Source organism: Poromitra crassiceps (assembly GCF_964638095.1).
Source record: "Poromitra crassiceps genome assembly, chromosome: 4".
In the NCBI taxonomy this organism is placed as follows: domain Eukaryota; kingdom Metazoa; phylum Chordata; class Actinopteri; order Beryciformes; family Melamphaidae; genus Poromitra; species Poromitra crassiceps.
Window position 1 is genome coordinate 41114784 of NC_139626.1, and position 16374 is coordinate 41131157.

The 16374-nt window shown below is 45.3% G+C and overlaps 1 protein-coding gene across 1 annotated transcript; it reads left to right on the forward strand.

The window, feature by feature from the left end:
* The first annotated feature begins 457 nt into the window (after window positions 1-457).
* uba6 (ubiquitin like modifier activating enzyme 6) lies at window positions 458-16343 on the forward strand. The gene is made up of 30 exons (XM_083635649.1): window positions 458-524; window positions 640-668; window positions 883-977; window positions 1822-1933; window positions 3345-3425; window positions 3549-3671; window positions 3897-4020; window positions 4628-4731; window positions 4840-4902; window positions 5008-5084; window positions 5339-5405; window positions 5550-5693; window positions 6012-6158; window positions 6296-6376; window positions 6613-6690; window positions 7162-7343; window positions 8659-8764; window positions 8941-9030; window positions 9150-9230; window positions 9336-9464; window positions 9574-9625; window positions 9755-9818; window positions 9914-9983; window positions 10209-10280; window positions 10403-10526; window positions 12686-12879; window positions 13538-13665; window positions 13768-13855; window positions 14003-14097; window positions 14418-16343. The coding sequence occupies exons 1-30, from the start codon at window positions 461-463 to the stop codon at window positions 14566-14568; spliced, it is 3015 nt and encodes a 1004-aa protein (XP_083491775.1). The 5' UTR covers window positions 458-460; the 3' UTR covers window positions 14569-16343.
* The last annotated feature ends 31 nt before the right edge of the window (window positions 16344-16374 follow it).

Sequence of the window (16374 nt, forward strand, 5' to 3'; positions counted from 1 at the left end):
TTGTCTGGGTTAATTGCAGAGAGTTATTCCCGCTAACAATAACAAAAAAGTGTCATAATTTAAGGTAGTAGCTGTGAATATAACCTGCTCTCAGCCTCAGGTCTGCCACCTCTGTAACCTTATTGTCTTTGCGGTCTTTAGGTACAGTTGTTTTCTCTTGGACCAGTGAATTTCCCCCCTCTTCCCCTCCCACCATGGCTGCAGACTCGATGGAGATTGACGACTCTCTTTACAGGCAAGACTGCCATTTGTCTGTGTCACAGCCAGCCATATTGCCAGATGGTTGTTACACAACAGTTGACAGAGGAAGTACAATGCTCTGCATCGTACTACAGTCTGAGCAGTTATTGTAATTGAGGGCGCCTCAGTTTTCATCTTGACCTCTCCCCAGCACACACTCACATGTACTCTTCCTCTTTCTCTCTCCAGCCGCCAGCGCTATGTGCTGGGAGACAATGCTATGCAGCAGATGGCCCAGTCCTCAGTCTTTCTCAGTGGAATGGGAGGGCTGGGAGTAGAGATAGGTGGGTTCGCTAACATATTGTTACGCCACAACACTGTAAAATGATTTGATGTTGATTGAATACTGAATACGGCTCATAATACCAACAATGATTGAGTAACTTTGTCGTTTCGCAGCAAAGAATATTGTCCTGGCTGGTGTAAAGGTATGCACTCTGATTGATACCATACTGTAGTTGTCCAACACCAAAACAGTGTTTCATGTGTAATACCGTGAGGATTGGAGTGACCATAACTTTAACATTTGTGTGTGTGTGTGTGTGTGCGCGTGTGTGCGTGCGTGCGTGCGTGTGTGTGCACATATCTGTGTCCATGTGTGTTCTCCTGCATGTGTGTGTGTGTCTGCGCATGTATCTACAGGTAGTCACCCTACATGACACCAAGCAGTGTGAGACCTGCGATCTGGGCTCCAACTTCTTCATCCGTCAAGAGGATGTGTTGAGCCAAAGGAAGAGGTAATGCAGACCAGGGAGCTGATCTCTCTTTCTTTCCCAGTCTCTTTTTTATTTCTATTTCTATTCACCTTATGTAGCCCCGCCCACTTGACCCATTGTGTCACGACTTCCTGTTGAAAACGCCGGCTGTTTTACCTGCTCAAACTAGTCTGACTCACCTGGTCAAACCTAGTTTGACTCACATTATGGGTCAGACTAGGTTTATGAGTCACAGGAAGTGTAAACACAATCAGAACTTCCGATTGTGTTTACACTTCCTGTTAGTCTCTTAAGCCAGACTGTCTCTTCTACATAAGGTGAATTACTGACCTCTGTTTGTGTTTTATTTATCTATTTTATGAAGCTCCACCAGAATACTGTTGAACCTTTAACTCCTTATGAGAACGCTAAGCCCTTCAGGTCTTCTGACCAACATCTTTTGACTGTACCTCCATCCAGGCTCAAATCAAAGGGTGACAAAGCCTTGTGTTGTGCCCCCCTAAACTGTGGAATAGCCTTTCTCTTAGTCTCAAAATGTCCGACACAGTTGATGCTTTGAAATCATGTCTGAAAATGTACTTTTATGGCCCGGCATTCTTATCGGAAAGATTGTCTGAATGAGTGTCTTTTATTTTTGTACTTCTCTGTAAAGCACTTAAAACTAAGCTTTGTCTGTAAACCTTTCAAAAGTGCTAATTAAAACAAATGTATTTATTATTAATATTTCAATTTCTCTCTCACATTCACTTTCTCTCCAAACCACGTACACTCTTTGTCTCCCTCTCTCTATTTCTGTCGCTTACACACACACACACACACACACACACACACACACACACACACACACACTCTGCCTCTGTCTCAGGGTGGAGGCAGTGTACCCTCGGGTTGCAGAGCTGAACCCCTATGTCCATGTTGACATGTCTTCCTCTACTCTGGATGACAGTAGTGATCTCAGCTTCCTCAGAAAATACCAGGTAAGAGACACTTTGTCTGCTTTAGTGCCAAAAAGGCATCTGAAGGACTCAGAGTATGTTTCCTGGTATAGCAGTATTCTCTTTTTATTAGGTGTTCGGGAGCAGCATCTCTACAAGAGCCTGACTCTGTGTGTGTGTGTGTGTGTGTGTGTGTGTGTGTGTGTGATGCTTTTAGCAATGTGCACTACTGAGGGAAACTGGTATGCGCGGTTTAGGCTGCACAGAGTCCTGCATGAGGGAAATGCAGTGTGCTCCTGTACACCAGGGAGTATGGTATAAGTCAAACAAACATCAACCAACTGGAGTCTGGTGTGCTGTACATCCACATACTAGGAAGTGCCTCTGTGATTTTTCTAAGTCAGGGGTTTTCAAAGTCTGAGACTGTGGGCCTCCCTTAGGCAAAAAATGGAAAAAGGAGCCCCCCCCTCACTCAATTCCTGGATGCTTATGAGATCATGATGATGTTATTTGATCACATAGACACTAAACAATTCAGCCAATACAGCCTGATATTGCTGTTTGACAGACTCCAGACTACACCAAATGCATACAAAGGTCTGTCTGGCATTTATTTGTTTCTGACTCTGGGAAAGTGGGAAAAACTGTCAAATTCCCCCAAACTACTGTATCTCTACAAATCACACAGATTCAGGTGAAGTCAATGTAGTTGCACTCGCTCCAATCATCCCCACCCTCTGAGCACACTTGTTCACAGGACAAGACAATCTAAATTGTTGGTCAACTACACATGATTGCCATGAATAAGGATGGGAATGTTTACAGGGTTATTGGGTCTGGTCTATTTTGCTAAAGCTTGGATGGAAGATGTGTTTTCCCACTGTTCAAGTCTAAAAATGTAGACTGCGTGGTGTGATGGGGGTGCTATAATTAAAGGCCAGAAGTTCACACTTTGAATGGCCATAACTGCCACACCACTGGTCTTATTTGATAACTTTTGGAGGGATTTTGTTTGGCAGTGTTGTTTTAAAAACATTATACTGATTGGCCTGATGAGGGTGCAATAATGTTAAGGTGAACACTGGTTCTTCTAACTGTGAAAGGCCCTCACTCCTACACTGTCTGATTGACATGAAACGTACTACACACACTCAGCTACCCATACAAATCACACTGATTTGCCTATTTGGCCTGCTACAACTCAAGTATGACACCACTGGTCTGATTTTCCTTTGGGCGGGTGGGGGGGGGGGGGTCAAGTTTTTATTGATTGAGATAAAACATTTTGTCACTGTTCTGGTGCTTTAATGGGATGATGGATGTGCCAGCCGGTAACATCATTCCTGCACCACGGAAATGGGTGTTTGCCGCAGCATCACCGTCACCACCGCAGTAAACCTTTCAGGTCATGTCTGATGGTCTGTGTGGTGCTCTGCTCTGCTCTCTCCTCCAGTGTGTGATCCTGACTGAAGCCAGGCTGAGCCTGCAGAAGAGAGTGAATGAGTTCTGCCATTCACAGCAGCCTCCCATCAGAGTAGGTTTTGAGACGATGCATTACAGAGCATTGGCTAAGCCATCTCACCTACTGTACTTTCTGAACATAGATTAGAAACAGTCAAATATTAACCAAAGTGTGTTTATCTTCTGTCCCTGCCAGTTCATTGGCTGTGATTTATACGGCATCTGCGTGCGGGTGTTCTGTGACTTTGGGGAGGAGTTTGAGGTGTCTGACCCCACAGGGGAGGAGCCTAAGGAGATCTTCATCCAAACCATCACTCAGGTATTCTGAAGACTTTGGTTATTTGTGCAAAGCAGCCTTCTGGGTCCCATAATAGGCACCCATAATGAATAATCCCAGCCTTTCTTTCATGGACTTCTCTCTATTTGTTTAATATTAATTAATTTTAATGTTTAATATTTGTAATGGGGGGGCAGCGGAAAATTACCCTTGTAGTCCACTTCCATCCTGAACATTAACCTCCCCTTTTGACCTTTGACCCTTCAGGACAACCCCGGGGTGGTAACCTGCATGGACAACAGAACCCATGGCCTGCAGACGGGCCAGAGCGTCCTCTTCAGAGAGGTCAATGGCATGGAGGAGCTCAACGGCACCGCGCGGCCGGTTTCAGGTACAGACTACATTGCAGTTAACAAGTTCACTATGTTTTTACTCTAATGTTGTTGTTGTAATCGTATATGCCAGTACATATATCAGGTCACAGGTCTACACTGCACTTACATTATGAATATTTCTCTGTATAAGGTATAATAAGCATTCTTTATTTGTTTTCCATAACATGCTGTTTAGCATTTCTAATGATAGATCAGCTTAGCTGTGTGATATTCTCTGTATGATGACAACATGGCAATGCAATAATCAAAGGCCCAGGGAATTCTGAACTAGTCCAGCACAAAGGAAGTTAATCCATATTTTTCATCTCGCTGTGCAGTGTCATGTGGTGATGTAGTGTACTGCTGCTCAGTGGCGTGATGATGCAACATTTGTGTCAGAATGCGTAGTCATTCTGTATGTAGCTGGTTTCTTACAGTTAGGCAGAGGACTTTGTCAAAATTATTTAATATAATTTATGGATGTGCATCAACAGTCAGTGGTTCCACTCAAACCATTGAACTCTTTGAGATCTGATCAATTCAATCGAATTTCTCTTAAATGTTTTGTTCATTGTTTTCGTGTGTGTGTGTGTGTGTGTGTGTGTGTGTGGGGGGGGTTATCAGTCCTTTCCCCGCACAGTTTTTCAATAGGCGATACATCCCACCTGCAACCATATGCACACGGAGGTTTCTTTGTCCTGGTGAAAACTCCCAGGACCTACACATTTGTAAGTTAACTAGCTGTCCTAGTAGCAACCAGAAAGTCTTTGATCCAAAAGAATGCGTATTGCTCAAAACAACTGTATTTTCTGTATGTGTGCGCGCACACATTTCAGGAGACGATGGAGAGACAGCTGTGTGACCCTCAGGTCCTGACCCCAGACTTCAGTAAACCTGAGGTGAGCGATCAGAGCAGGTCCAGTTCAGTAATGCCTTGCTGTTATGTCGGAGTTGAAGCAGTTTGAGCAGTTTCCTCACTGTCCTGTTTTGACTCCGCCCATCAGGCCCCGCTGCAGATCCACGCAGCCATGCTGGCTCTGGACTCCTTCCAGGAGCAGCACAGCAGACTTCCCAGCATTGGGTAACCGAAGCTTGTCCCCGCTTTTCATTGTCTGGATCCACTCTAAAATTCTCCTCCGCCTTCTCTACTATCTGCGTTCCAAAACAAAGCATGCATTTGTTCACTTGTAGATTCTTTTGAAGCCGCAAGATCATTTCAGCAATAGACGAGGATAGAATTTCTCCTGGATGTGTTTTGTCAGTTGAGCGAGAGAGAAGAAAGTCATGGAAATGTAACACGTTCAGCTGTGAGCCGTTTCTCTTTGATGCCGTCAGGTGTTTACAGGATGCTGAGGTTTTACTGCAGCTTACTGAGGAGGTCAACGCGAGGCTCAGGAACAAAGTGAGTTGTTTTTCCATTGTCACACCATTGCCGTTGCTTTCATTGTCTTGATCTTTGCACGCTCTCTCACAGATCGTTTTAACGACTTGCCCTAACATCTCGCACGCCTCTTGGCCTTGAACCCTCTCCCCTGTCGCCCCTCAGGCTCCGGTGAATGCTGACTTGGTGCACTGCCTGTCCAGGACAGCGAGAGGAGCCCTCCCTCCGTTAGCAGCAGCCGTAGGAGGCCTAGCCAGTCAGGAGGCTCTCAAGGCGCTCACGGGGAAGTTTGCGCCCCTGCAGCAGTGGGTAGGTCGCGCCTCTGAAGCACGGACCTAGATGCAAACGAAGTGTGAATCCGTGCAAAATGGCCTGATGTAGACATAGCCTTAAACAGTACGGCTCATTGTCAAGCGACACATGGTGCATAAGGAATGCTGAATGTACCAAAAAAAAGGATTACAACATACGGTAGTATGAATATGCAGTATACACTTTTTTTTTTTTTTTCGAATTTCTGCGTCTATCCCATCGACATGTTATTTCTGCAAGAAATGGCAATTAATGATATCTGTTGTTTGGTAATAGGATTTCAGTTATGTTCTTATTTCATTTTGCTGTGTCTAGTTTTACCTCGATGCCATCGAGGTAGTCAAGCCACTTCAGTCTCTCTCCGCCGAGGAATTTTCCCCCAGGGGCGATCGGTACGATGGATTACGTGCCTGCATCGGTGAATCCATGTGTCTGGAACTGAACAAGCTCAGGGTCTTCATGGTGAGTGTGTCTGGAACCGAACAAGCTCAGGGTCTCCATGGTGAGGCTTGCTTGGCACATTGGAACTGAATGAAAGTGTCTTGTGTGTTGAGCTCTGTTGATGTCTTAAGTGCACTCTGCACTGTCTTCTCCCCCAGGTGGGCTGCGGTGCTATCGGCTGCGAGATGCTGAAAAACTTCGCCCTGCTCGGCGTGGGATTGACCAAGAGCTCAGGAGAGGTGGGCGTCTTTAATGTCAACAATCCTTTTTTCCTGGTTTCTGTCTGTCGTTTTGTGTATGTCTAGATTTCCATGTATTACTGTGTGTCTCTTCCTCTTTGTGTTTCTTCTCTCTCTCTCCCCCTCTGTTGGACTTTGCTACCCGATGTAGCAGTTATTGATTAGATTGTGTTGTGCTGCTCAGTGTTGTTTATTTACTGAGTCTTACTGCATTTATGTCTGTTCTTAATCCACAGGTGTGCATCACAGACCCAGACCTTATAGAAAAGTCCAACCTCAACCGGCAGTTTCTTTTCAGACCGTATCATATTCAGGTGAACAAATGTCCTCCTCATCCTCCTTTTGTACCCATCCTCTATTTTCTCATTCATCTTCCTACTTCTCGTGGTGGCTCACCTGGTAGCACGGGTATGACCTGGCTTGGTCCTTCGCGCAGCCGACGCGGGTTCGAATCCGACCTGGAGTCCTTTGCCGCATGTCATCCCCTCTCTCTCCACACCTTTCCTGTCTGCCTACTATCCTATCTAAATAAAAATAAACCTTCTCCAACCTCCCGCTCCCTCGTTTGCGCTCTAGAACATGACAACTTCTCATTGCATCCCACCTACAGGGAGTTTTGTGTTCTTCCCGTTTGTTTTTGTGTATGAGTTTTTCAGTGCATCTGATCACAAAGATTCCTTTGCAAATAGTTCAACATAGAGCCATTAAACAAACAAAAAATGTATTCGGTCCATATGACCCACAAAAACAATCTACACTGAACTTTGACCTCTTTCCTGTCTCAGAAACCTAAGAGCACCACAGCAGCTGTAGCAACACTGGAGATCAACCCAGATGTACAGGTGGACGCTCACCTCAACAAGGTGTGTCCGGCCACTGAGGGGATCTACAACGACTGCTTCTACTCTCGCCAGCAACTAGTGGTGACGGCGCTGGACAACGTGGAGGCCCGTAGATATGTGGACAGGTCAGTGAGGAGGAACCTGCGCTTTCTTAGCTCTGTACACTGTGATGAGATAGGACTAGACTGTAAAGGCTGTTAACACACCAAGAGCGATGCGAATATACAGCACGAAATTGCGATGCACATTTTTACCCACCTGTCAATCACAGCAACAAATGTGTACACATCGGAAGCGAATCTCTGAAAATGCGGTTGCATTGACTGATATAGGTTTTAAAAATATTGAGAAAACAACGCTCCCGGTGTGTAAGGCCCTGAAGGCTGTCTGTTGATGCAACATCCACAGGTCGGTGAAGGTTATGCAGTGAGTCACCTGCATTTTATCTCCTTTGAGTGAACCAACGAGCACTTTAGATTTGACAGTTTTCTGTCTAGCTACTAGAGCATACATGGGCAACATACGGCCCGCGGGCCATATGCGGCCCGCGGGCGCCCCCTGTGTGGCCCGCGATGGAATTGCAAGTGCACTTGACCGCAACATGCAATATACCCGCTGAATAAGTGTCCAAATGTTCATGTCATTCTGGGCAATACTCTTCTGTTATAGCATTTCAGTCTGGAATATGGAATATCTTTCAATAATATTTATGACTAAAAGGCGAAAAGTAATCTCATGTGTAAGAAATGACTGTTCTACATTGAAGTAGAAATTTAAATAATTAACTTGTTGGTTTTGGATTTATTTAGCTTCAAGAGTGCATTTTTGTTCTTGTGTGACCCTCAACACAGGCTTTGAGAATCCCGGGCCACTTACTGATACTTATGCTTAAATTAACCCACTCATATTCTGGTTTATTTCAAGAAAAACATTTTAGCTAGTGCAAATTGTAATTGGCTGGTAACTTTAAAATCTAGCAGCCATATTGGCAGGTGGTGAAAAAAGTTAATTTCAAGCCCTGAAGGGAGAGCAGGTGGTGACATAGGAGTGAGTCACTCCTATGTCAGTGAGTGAGGAAAAGGATCAAATATTGGTGGTTAAGACTGAATAATGACATCACAATTGTTAATTTAAAATGAGTTATTCCTCTAAACCTGGCTTCAAATGCCCCAAATTTTTCACGCTGGCGCCGTTCAGCCCTCAGCAAAATCTGGTAGTGAGGATTTTTTTTTGTGGCCCTCTCTATCATCAAAGTTGCCCATCCATGCGTTACGGCATGACAATATTTGTTTGGCCCCCGGCAACAATCTGGGTTTCTCATGTGGCCCCCCATGAAAAATAGTTGCCCACCCCTGTACTAGAGCATTCTCATGATATTAATCTATCTTGACAAGCTGCTAAAATTGTCTGTTGTTCTGTCTGTAATTGGTTAATTCACAGTCGCAGTGTATCCAATCAAAGAGCTCTGCTGGACTCTGGCACCATGGGGACTAAAGGACACACAGAAATCATTGTGCCAAACCTGACAGAGTCATACAATAGCCATGTGAGTCTGTCTGTCACCATGTTTTCTTTGCTCTAGCTTGTTCTTAAATCCCTGTTAAATCACTGTTACTGCATTGACATGAGTGTACTCTACAGTAATCTAATATCTTTCCCCATCACTGTTACTGCATTGACATGAGCGTACTCTACAGTAATATCTTTCCCATCACCTTCCAGAGGGACCCCCCAGAAGAGGAAATCCCATTCTGCACTCTGAAGTCCTTCCCTGCTGTCATAGAGCACACCATCCAATGGGCCAGGGACAAGGTCTGCCAGCCCACAGTGTTGTTGTTTCGCTTCTTGTTCCATGTAGAGTATCATGATTTTAGAGTGTATGTGTCAGTGCACTGTACCCATTTTGAACGCTTTCCTCTGGCTGTGTGTAGTTCGAGAGTTCCTTTGTCCACAAGCCCTCCATCTACAACTTGTTCTGGCAGACGCACTCCTCAGCTGAAGCAGTGCTACAGGTAACGGTTTACATAACGGCTGCATTTGACTTCATGAACATAAGCCTTTGGTTCAGATCCCTGCCAGCACACTTACTACACTCAATCAAATGTGTGTGTCTGCAGAGGATGCAGGCGAGGGAGAGTCTGGAGGGGGCCTTCCAGGTCATTAAGCTGCTGAGCAGGCGGCCTAGCCAATGGGAACATTGCGTTAGGCTTGCCCGCCTGAAATTCGACAAGTATTTTAAGAGAAAGGTAATTATCTCAATTAACCCCCTCCTCCTCAGCATATTCATCAAATAAGGAAGTGTTTGTGTGGGTGTGTGTATATGTGTGACACGTTATTGACGTTCCCTTCATGCAGGCCCTACAGCTGTTGCACTCTTTCCCCCTGGACACGAGGTTAAAAGACGGAAGTAAGTTTGTCTCAAACACACCCCTACGTATAAACGGACCGAATGGTCTCTCATAATACTTGAAAATAGAAAACGATCATTTTTGCCCACAAGCAGGGCACCTTGTGAACTATTTCTCCTGTTCCTCAGGTTTGTTTTGGCAGTCACCAAAAAGACCTCCAGCACCCATTGAATTGGACTTGAAAGACTCTTTGTGAGTATGCTCTCCATTCCCTTTGTAAGCAGCGCCGTCTTTTTCCTCGAAAAACACATCTAAGCTTGCCATGCCCCTCCCCCTTTTCCCATCAGGCACTTCACCTTCATTGTCAGCACGGCCCGTCTCGTTGCAAAGATTTATAACATCCCCTACTCAGAAAAGGTAGGCCGCGCACACATACTCACACACACACACTCTCTCTCACTCACTCACTCACTCACTCACTCACTCACACACACACACACACACACACACACACACACACACACACACACACACACACTCTCTCACTCACTCACTCACTCACTCACACACACACACACACACACACACACACACACACACACACTCTTCTGCCAGGATTTATGGGATGTTTTTCCCTCTCAGAATCTATCTGAAGAGGCGGTGGCCAGGATTCTCTGTGATGTACAGATCCCAGAGTACCAGCCGTCAGAGAAAGTAGGCATATTGATTGATATTGGTTGATGAGTGGTTGCCATCGGTGCACCACTAACATCCTAACATCACTAACACCACTAACATCCTAAGCCTCATGGTTATTTTGCGTCTGTCCCTTCCAGTCTATCGAGACGGATGAGACGGCTAAGAAGCCCGATCATATGAAGATGTCTCTGAGCAGTGAAGAGGAGAGGGAGGCTATCACACAGCTGGAGGACGCCATTGCTGCTAACAACGTCACCGCAGGTACATGAGCAAACAAAAACACTTCTACACTGTCACTCAAGGTGACAGTTTAATTATAAGAGAACAATTAGAGAAATGACTTTGTGTTAAGCGCGTGTGTGAGAGAGAGCAGTAAGCCTCTACAGTGATTTTAGAACAGAACAGTCAACTTTTAGACACGCCTTCCTACAGTAGCCGTTTTAAAATCACTGTTGCACTGCGTGGAGGAGAAATAATGTTCACCATCAGTAGATCCTTTATTCTTTTTTTTCTGGTTTCCCCCCATTTTCTCCCCAATTGTACTTGGCCAATTTCCCCCTGCTGCCCCGGTCGCTGCTCCACCCTCTGCCGATCTGGGGAGAGCCATAGACTAGCACCATCCGACACATGCACAGTTGCCAGCCGCTTCTTTTCACCTGACAGCGGGGAGCTTCACTGGCAGGATGTAGCACGTGGGAGGATCACGCTATTCCCACCAGTTCCCTTCCGCCCCGACCGACCAGAGGAGGCACTAGTGCAGCACGCAGGACGCGGCCAGGACACATACCCCTAATCCGGCTTCCCACCCGCAGACACCAGCCAATCGTGCCTGTATGGACACCCCGACCAAGCCGGAGGTAACACGGGTAACCCTCGTGTTGGTAGGCAGGGAATCTACCGCTACACTACCCGGACGACCAGTAGATATTTTATTCTTAATAATTAAATAACAATGTAATGTCTCCTTCGAAAAGCAATATAGTTATTGAATTATCAAATATTTTACCATGGCATTGAACAAGTCTCAACACATTAGAACTGAGGACCAGTGTTGTGCCCAAATTTGTTTCCCCTAAAAAAGTTTCCTCTGGCAGTGTATTTTCACCTTCATTTCACAGCAGGGAAGAAAACACCATTTACATTTTTGTGAATTGTTTTTCTATTACTGGCTTCTCAACCGATAAAACATTTCAAAGGATTACAGAATGAACTATCTATCTATCTAGCTTGCCTCATAATTTAAATTTCAATTAATTTATTTGTTCGATTGGGGACAGGTGTACATTAATGAACATTAAAAAAAAATTAAATGCACGACAATTGCAGTCACAAGACTGATTTCCATTGTTAGTCCCCCTGCCAGATGATACAGGCTTAGAGTCCTGATAGGGGTAAAAAGATACATAGTGCAACAAAAACATATTTAAAATGTAAACACAATACAAAGTGCAGAGAGATGGTCCTAATAGGGCATAATGAATGATATGATAATGATAATGAACATACCCTATCTATCTAGCTTGCCTCATAATGAACGTAGATCACGCTCGTTTGTGATCTTATTATCTTATTATCTCATCGCCATTAGCATCCAATGAAGGAAGTTGTCAGGCTAAATAATATATAATAAATTAGTCTGCTTGTCATTCATAAAGGCAAATCAACACACACCAAGGACAAAATAAGGACACGCCACCAGAGAAAAACATTTGTATGGGATACACATTTTGCCACAAGACTGCAACTATCTGTGCCATAAATGTGTTGTGTGCATGGCTGTAGAGAGGTTACAGGTGAGCCCACTGTCTGTGTCATAAATGTGTTGTGTGCATGGATGTAGAGAGGTTACAGGTGAGCCCACTGTCTGTGTCATAAATGTGTTGTGTGCATGGATGTAGAGAGGTTACAGGTGAGCCCACTGTCTGTGTCATAAATGTGTTGTGTGCATGGATGTAGAGAGGTTACAGGTGAGCCCACTGTCTGTGTCATAAATGTGTTGTGTGCATGGATGTAGAGAGGTTACAGGTGAGCCCACTGTCTGTGTCATAAATGTGTTGTGTGCATGGATGTAGAGAGGTTACAGGTGAGCCCACTGTCTGTGTCATAAATGTGTTGTGTGCATGGATGTAGAGAGGTTACAGGTGAGCCCACTGTCTGTGTCATAAATGTGTTGTGTGCATGGATGTAGAGAGGTTACAGGTGAGCCCACTATCTGTGTCATAAATGTGTTGTGTGCATGGCTGTAGAGAGGTTACAGGTGAGCCCACTGTCTGTGTCATAAATGTGTTGTGTGCATGGATGTAGAGAGGTTACAGGTGAGCCCACTGTCTGTGTCATAAATGTGTTGTGTGCATGGATGTAGAGAGGTTACAGGTGAGCCCACTGTCTGTGTCATAAATGTGTTGTGTGCATGGCTGTAGAGAGGTTACAGGTGAGCCCACTGCAGTTTGAGAAGGATGATGACAGTAACGGCCACATGGATTATGTGGCGTCAGCATCTGCTCTCCGAGCCAAGATGTACGCCATCGAGGCCGCCGACCGCCTCAAGACCAAACGCATCGCCGGCAAAATCATCCCCGCTATTGCTACGGCAACCGCTGCTGTGGCCGGACTGGTGAGTCAGACTGAGACAGTCATTCGTGTCATCACTCATAATTGCTCGTGTCTTATGTATTGATGCATGTGCCCCCTGCGAAAACTCTGTATGAAAATTGAAATCATGAAATTGAAATTAAACTGTACCAACATGCATGTTTAAAATTAGGGGTGCACCGATCACGTTTTTTGCCACCGATTGCCGATCACCTATGGGAAATATCTGCCCAACCGATCATCGACCGATCACCGATTACCGATCACCGATATATAAACTCCTCAAAGAAAGTTTGGAAACGTTATTTTAGGTCGATTATTTCTCCCCTTTAATAATACCAATTGGCATTGTATTTTATATCGTTGGAAAGCCTGATTAGTGATAGGGCTTTTTTAAAAAAAAGAAAAAAAAAAGAAAAGAACATTACCGTATATAAAAAAATTGCCGATCGCATATTTGAGGTCAAAATCGGCCAATACAGATTGCTTGCCGATCGACCGGTGCACCCCTATTTAAAATATGTTGATAGTTTGGCTTGATCTACTTTATGCAGAAGTTAGTAATTGAGAATTTTAACCCCCAATCGAATTGTTGAAATTGGTTCCTATGTCAAGCTTGGAGCTGAACTATGTCAGGCTTGGAGGTGAATTTTCTATCCTTATTCTTTCGACCATCTCAGGTGGCTCTAGAGCTGATTAAGGTGGTTGGAGGCTACGGGTTTGAATCCTTCAAAAACTGTTTCTTCAACCTAGCCATCCCTGTGGTGGTGCTCACTGAGACTGCTCCTGTCAAACGGACACACATCAGGTATTAGGATATGTACAGTGGCTCTCACTCTCACTCACACACACACACACACACACACACTAATGCTGTGTATTGACTGCGTCATGATGATCTCCTCCACAGGGACGACATCAGCTTCTCCATCTGGGACCGCTGGACAATCTGCGGCCACGAGGACTTCACTCTCTCCGAATTCATGAGCGCAGTGAGGGTGAGAAACACACATTGACATGATAATGAAGACCTCTTAGTTGTCCGATTCAGTTGCCACATTAATTGTACCTACAGTAATGAATCCCTTTTCTTTGTAGTACACTGTATACCTTAATCAAACAGCATGTTGCCGTTTCTCTTTCAGGAGAAGTATGGGATTGAGCCCATCATGGTGGTCCACGGTGTGAAGATGCTCTATGTGCCTGTGATGCCTGGACACAGCAAGAGGCTCAAACTGACGTAAGTGCTATGCCAGGGTCAGTTACAAGTTTCAGTGTCTTGCTCACGGACACTTCGGCAGGGTTGATGCTCTCCCTTATCACTAGGCCACTCTGCTGCCCTCTTTTCCTAAGTGTCTGTGTAGTATTGGAGCATTCTTACCCTACACATCTATGAGTAATTTGAGATCAATCTGAACAAATCTCAGCTGGATTTTCTCCTCTTGTGTGAAGCACTTTGACCCGATTCCGCTCGCTCGCTCACTCTTCTCTGAAATGATTCCTCCCACTTCCGAACTGAACCGCTCAACTCCACCCTGCCCCCCCCGACTCTCTCCGCAGCATGCAGAAGCTGATCAAGCCGTCGGCGGAGCGACGCTACGTCGACCTGACGGTGTCGTTTGCTCCGGAGGCGGACGGAGACGAGGACCTCCCCGGCCCCCCCGTCAGGTACTACTTCAGCCGCGACGGCGCGGACGGAGAGGCGCCCTGACACCTTCCTAAACATCGTCCTCAAACCTCTTGTGTCCTTATTTCCCCCATCGTTCATGTATACCGTTGTACCCCCAGAAACCTGGGCCAGGGCCACGAGCTTTCCCTCACGACGCGGAAGCTCCTGGCCCCCCACTAGCCCCTCTAGAAGCTCCTGGCCCCCCAGCACTAGCCCCTCTAGAAGCTCCTGGCCCCCCAGCACTAGCCCCTCTATAAGTTCACGGAGCGAGGAAGGCCCCGTCCTGGTCCCAGTTGTTCTCGCCTCAGCCCTAGCCAGTGGACCAGGAGGTCGGCTCGAGTAGCACTTAACTGTGTATATATTTTCTCTCTGTTCCTGTTTTCTACTCTGCTGAAACGCACAGCTCTGCCTGTGTCAAATGCCTTAAGTGATTAATAACCTTTTTCTGTTTGTGGCAGTGAGTCTGAGTAAAAACTATGTTTACAGAAACCTGCATAATCCCCTAACGCAGACTATTTTTTCTTTCTTTCTTTTCTAATCTGGAAAGCCCTTACAGAAGGGACTTTGTGGGGGGGGGGGGGGGGGGGGGGGGGGTTAGGCGAGTTGGAGCAATAAAGTGGATTTCTAGTTGGCAGGTGTCACATCAAGAGGAGCCTCCTTTTCCTCCTCGAAGTTCTCCCACTGGCGGCCACAGAAGATGCCAGCTGTCGCTCGCCTCGCCTCTTAGAAACAGCTCAAAGCCAACGTTTGCTGCACATGTTAGAGGTTGTGACACACGTTAGTAGGCTGTGGCAGAACCACCAAAGATACCGATGCTCATTCTGTCTGCACATGTTTGTGCTCTGTAGGAGCACTTTGACTGCCTCATAAAACCATATTTCTTACCACAGGAGCTGGTTATTACCCAAACATTTAACGCTACAGGCAAGACCAACAACTCCACCTAGCTGGTAGTCGCTTATCTATGTTGTTAAACATTTACGCAAGGCCGGAAAGGAGTGGGTTTCTCACGTTTGGGTAAAAAAAAAAGAAAAACACTTTAGAGTGATTGGCATGGGCTCAATGGCTGCTCCACGGAAACCGCATTCGTGGTTTGTCAGACATGAAGCATCTATAGCAGCAACCGGGATCACACTCCTATTGTTTTAAAACTCTTTTTAAAAAGTCTTTGCTGTTCAGTTTATTTGTTGACTTTGTTTATGGATGTTTGTCCATGACATGTATTTATTTACTTGTTCATCATTTTTGTCACCATATTGTTTGTTTGTTTTTAGTGTCAAACTGAGCCTGTGTTGTTGAGCTGTGTCGATTGAGTCATGGTGCACTGGTTAATTGGTAATCAACAAAACCCAGGTGGTCTAAATCTAGCCCCCTCATTTGTTTAGCTTAAAGGGTCTCGGCGTTCAGATCATTTTCCGCTTAATTGATTGGATTATATTGGGGCTCAGATCAAATGGAGAAAGTCACCTAGTTGTATTGAGGTTATTGAAAGTAGAGTCCTCTGGCTAAAATATTGTCATCCTTGTCTTAAAATTGAGCTGCTTGTGTGTAGCCAGGCAATTCTGACTGAAGGCACACACAATTCCTCCTCTACCACATTTATTCTTTCCCTGAAAACCAGAGCTGGCCAATTTTGTTTTGCACAAAAAATGTCTATCATACTGACAATAAGTTCTTGCGCAATGAATGATGTCATAAATGTAATGGAAAAAAGAAGCAGTGTAATGATACGATTGTGACGATGATACTGATGTATGTTCTTGTTGTGACAGACAACTCAACCAACGGTCCAATAAAATGTGAGTTTTCAGGATGTCCTCAAGACCAAAACTGTTGTGACTCCTTGTT

Excerpts from the sequence above, each read along its gene's own strand:
- uba6 (XM_083635649.1), top strand. The coding sequence starts at position 461 with ATGCAGCAGATGGCCCAGTCCTCAGTCTTTCTCAGTGGAATGGGAGGG. Across the intron at positions 4,732-4,839 it reads CTCCCAGGACCTACACATTT|GAGACGATGGAGAGACAGCT; the intron begins GTAAGTTAACTA and ends CACACATTTCAG. Across the intron at positions 10,527-12,685 it reads TGCTAACAACGTCACCGCAG|AGAGGTTACAGGTGAGCCCA; the intron begins GTACATGAGCAA and ends GCATGGCTGTAG.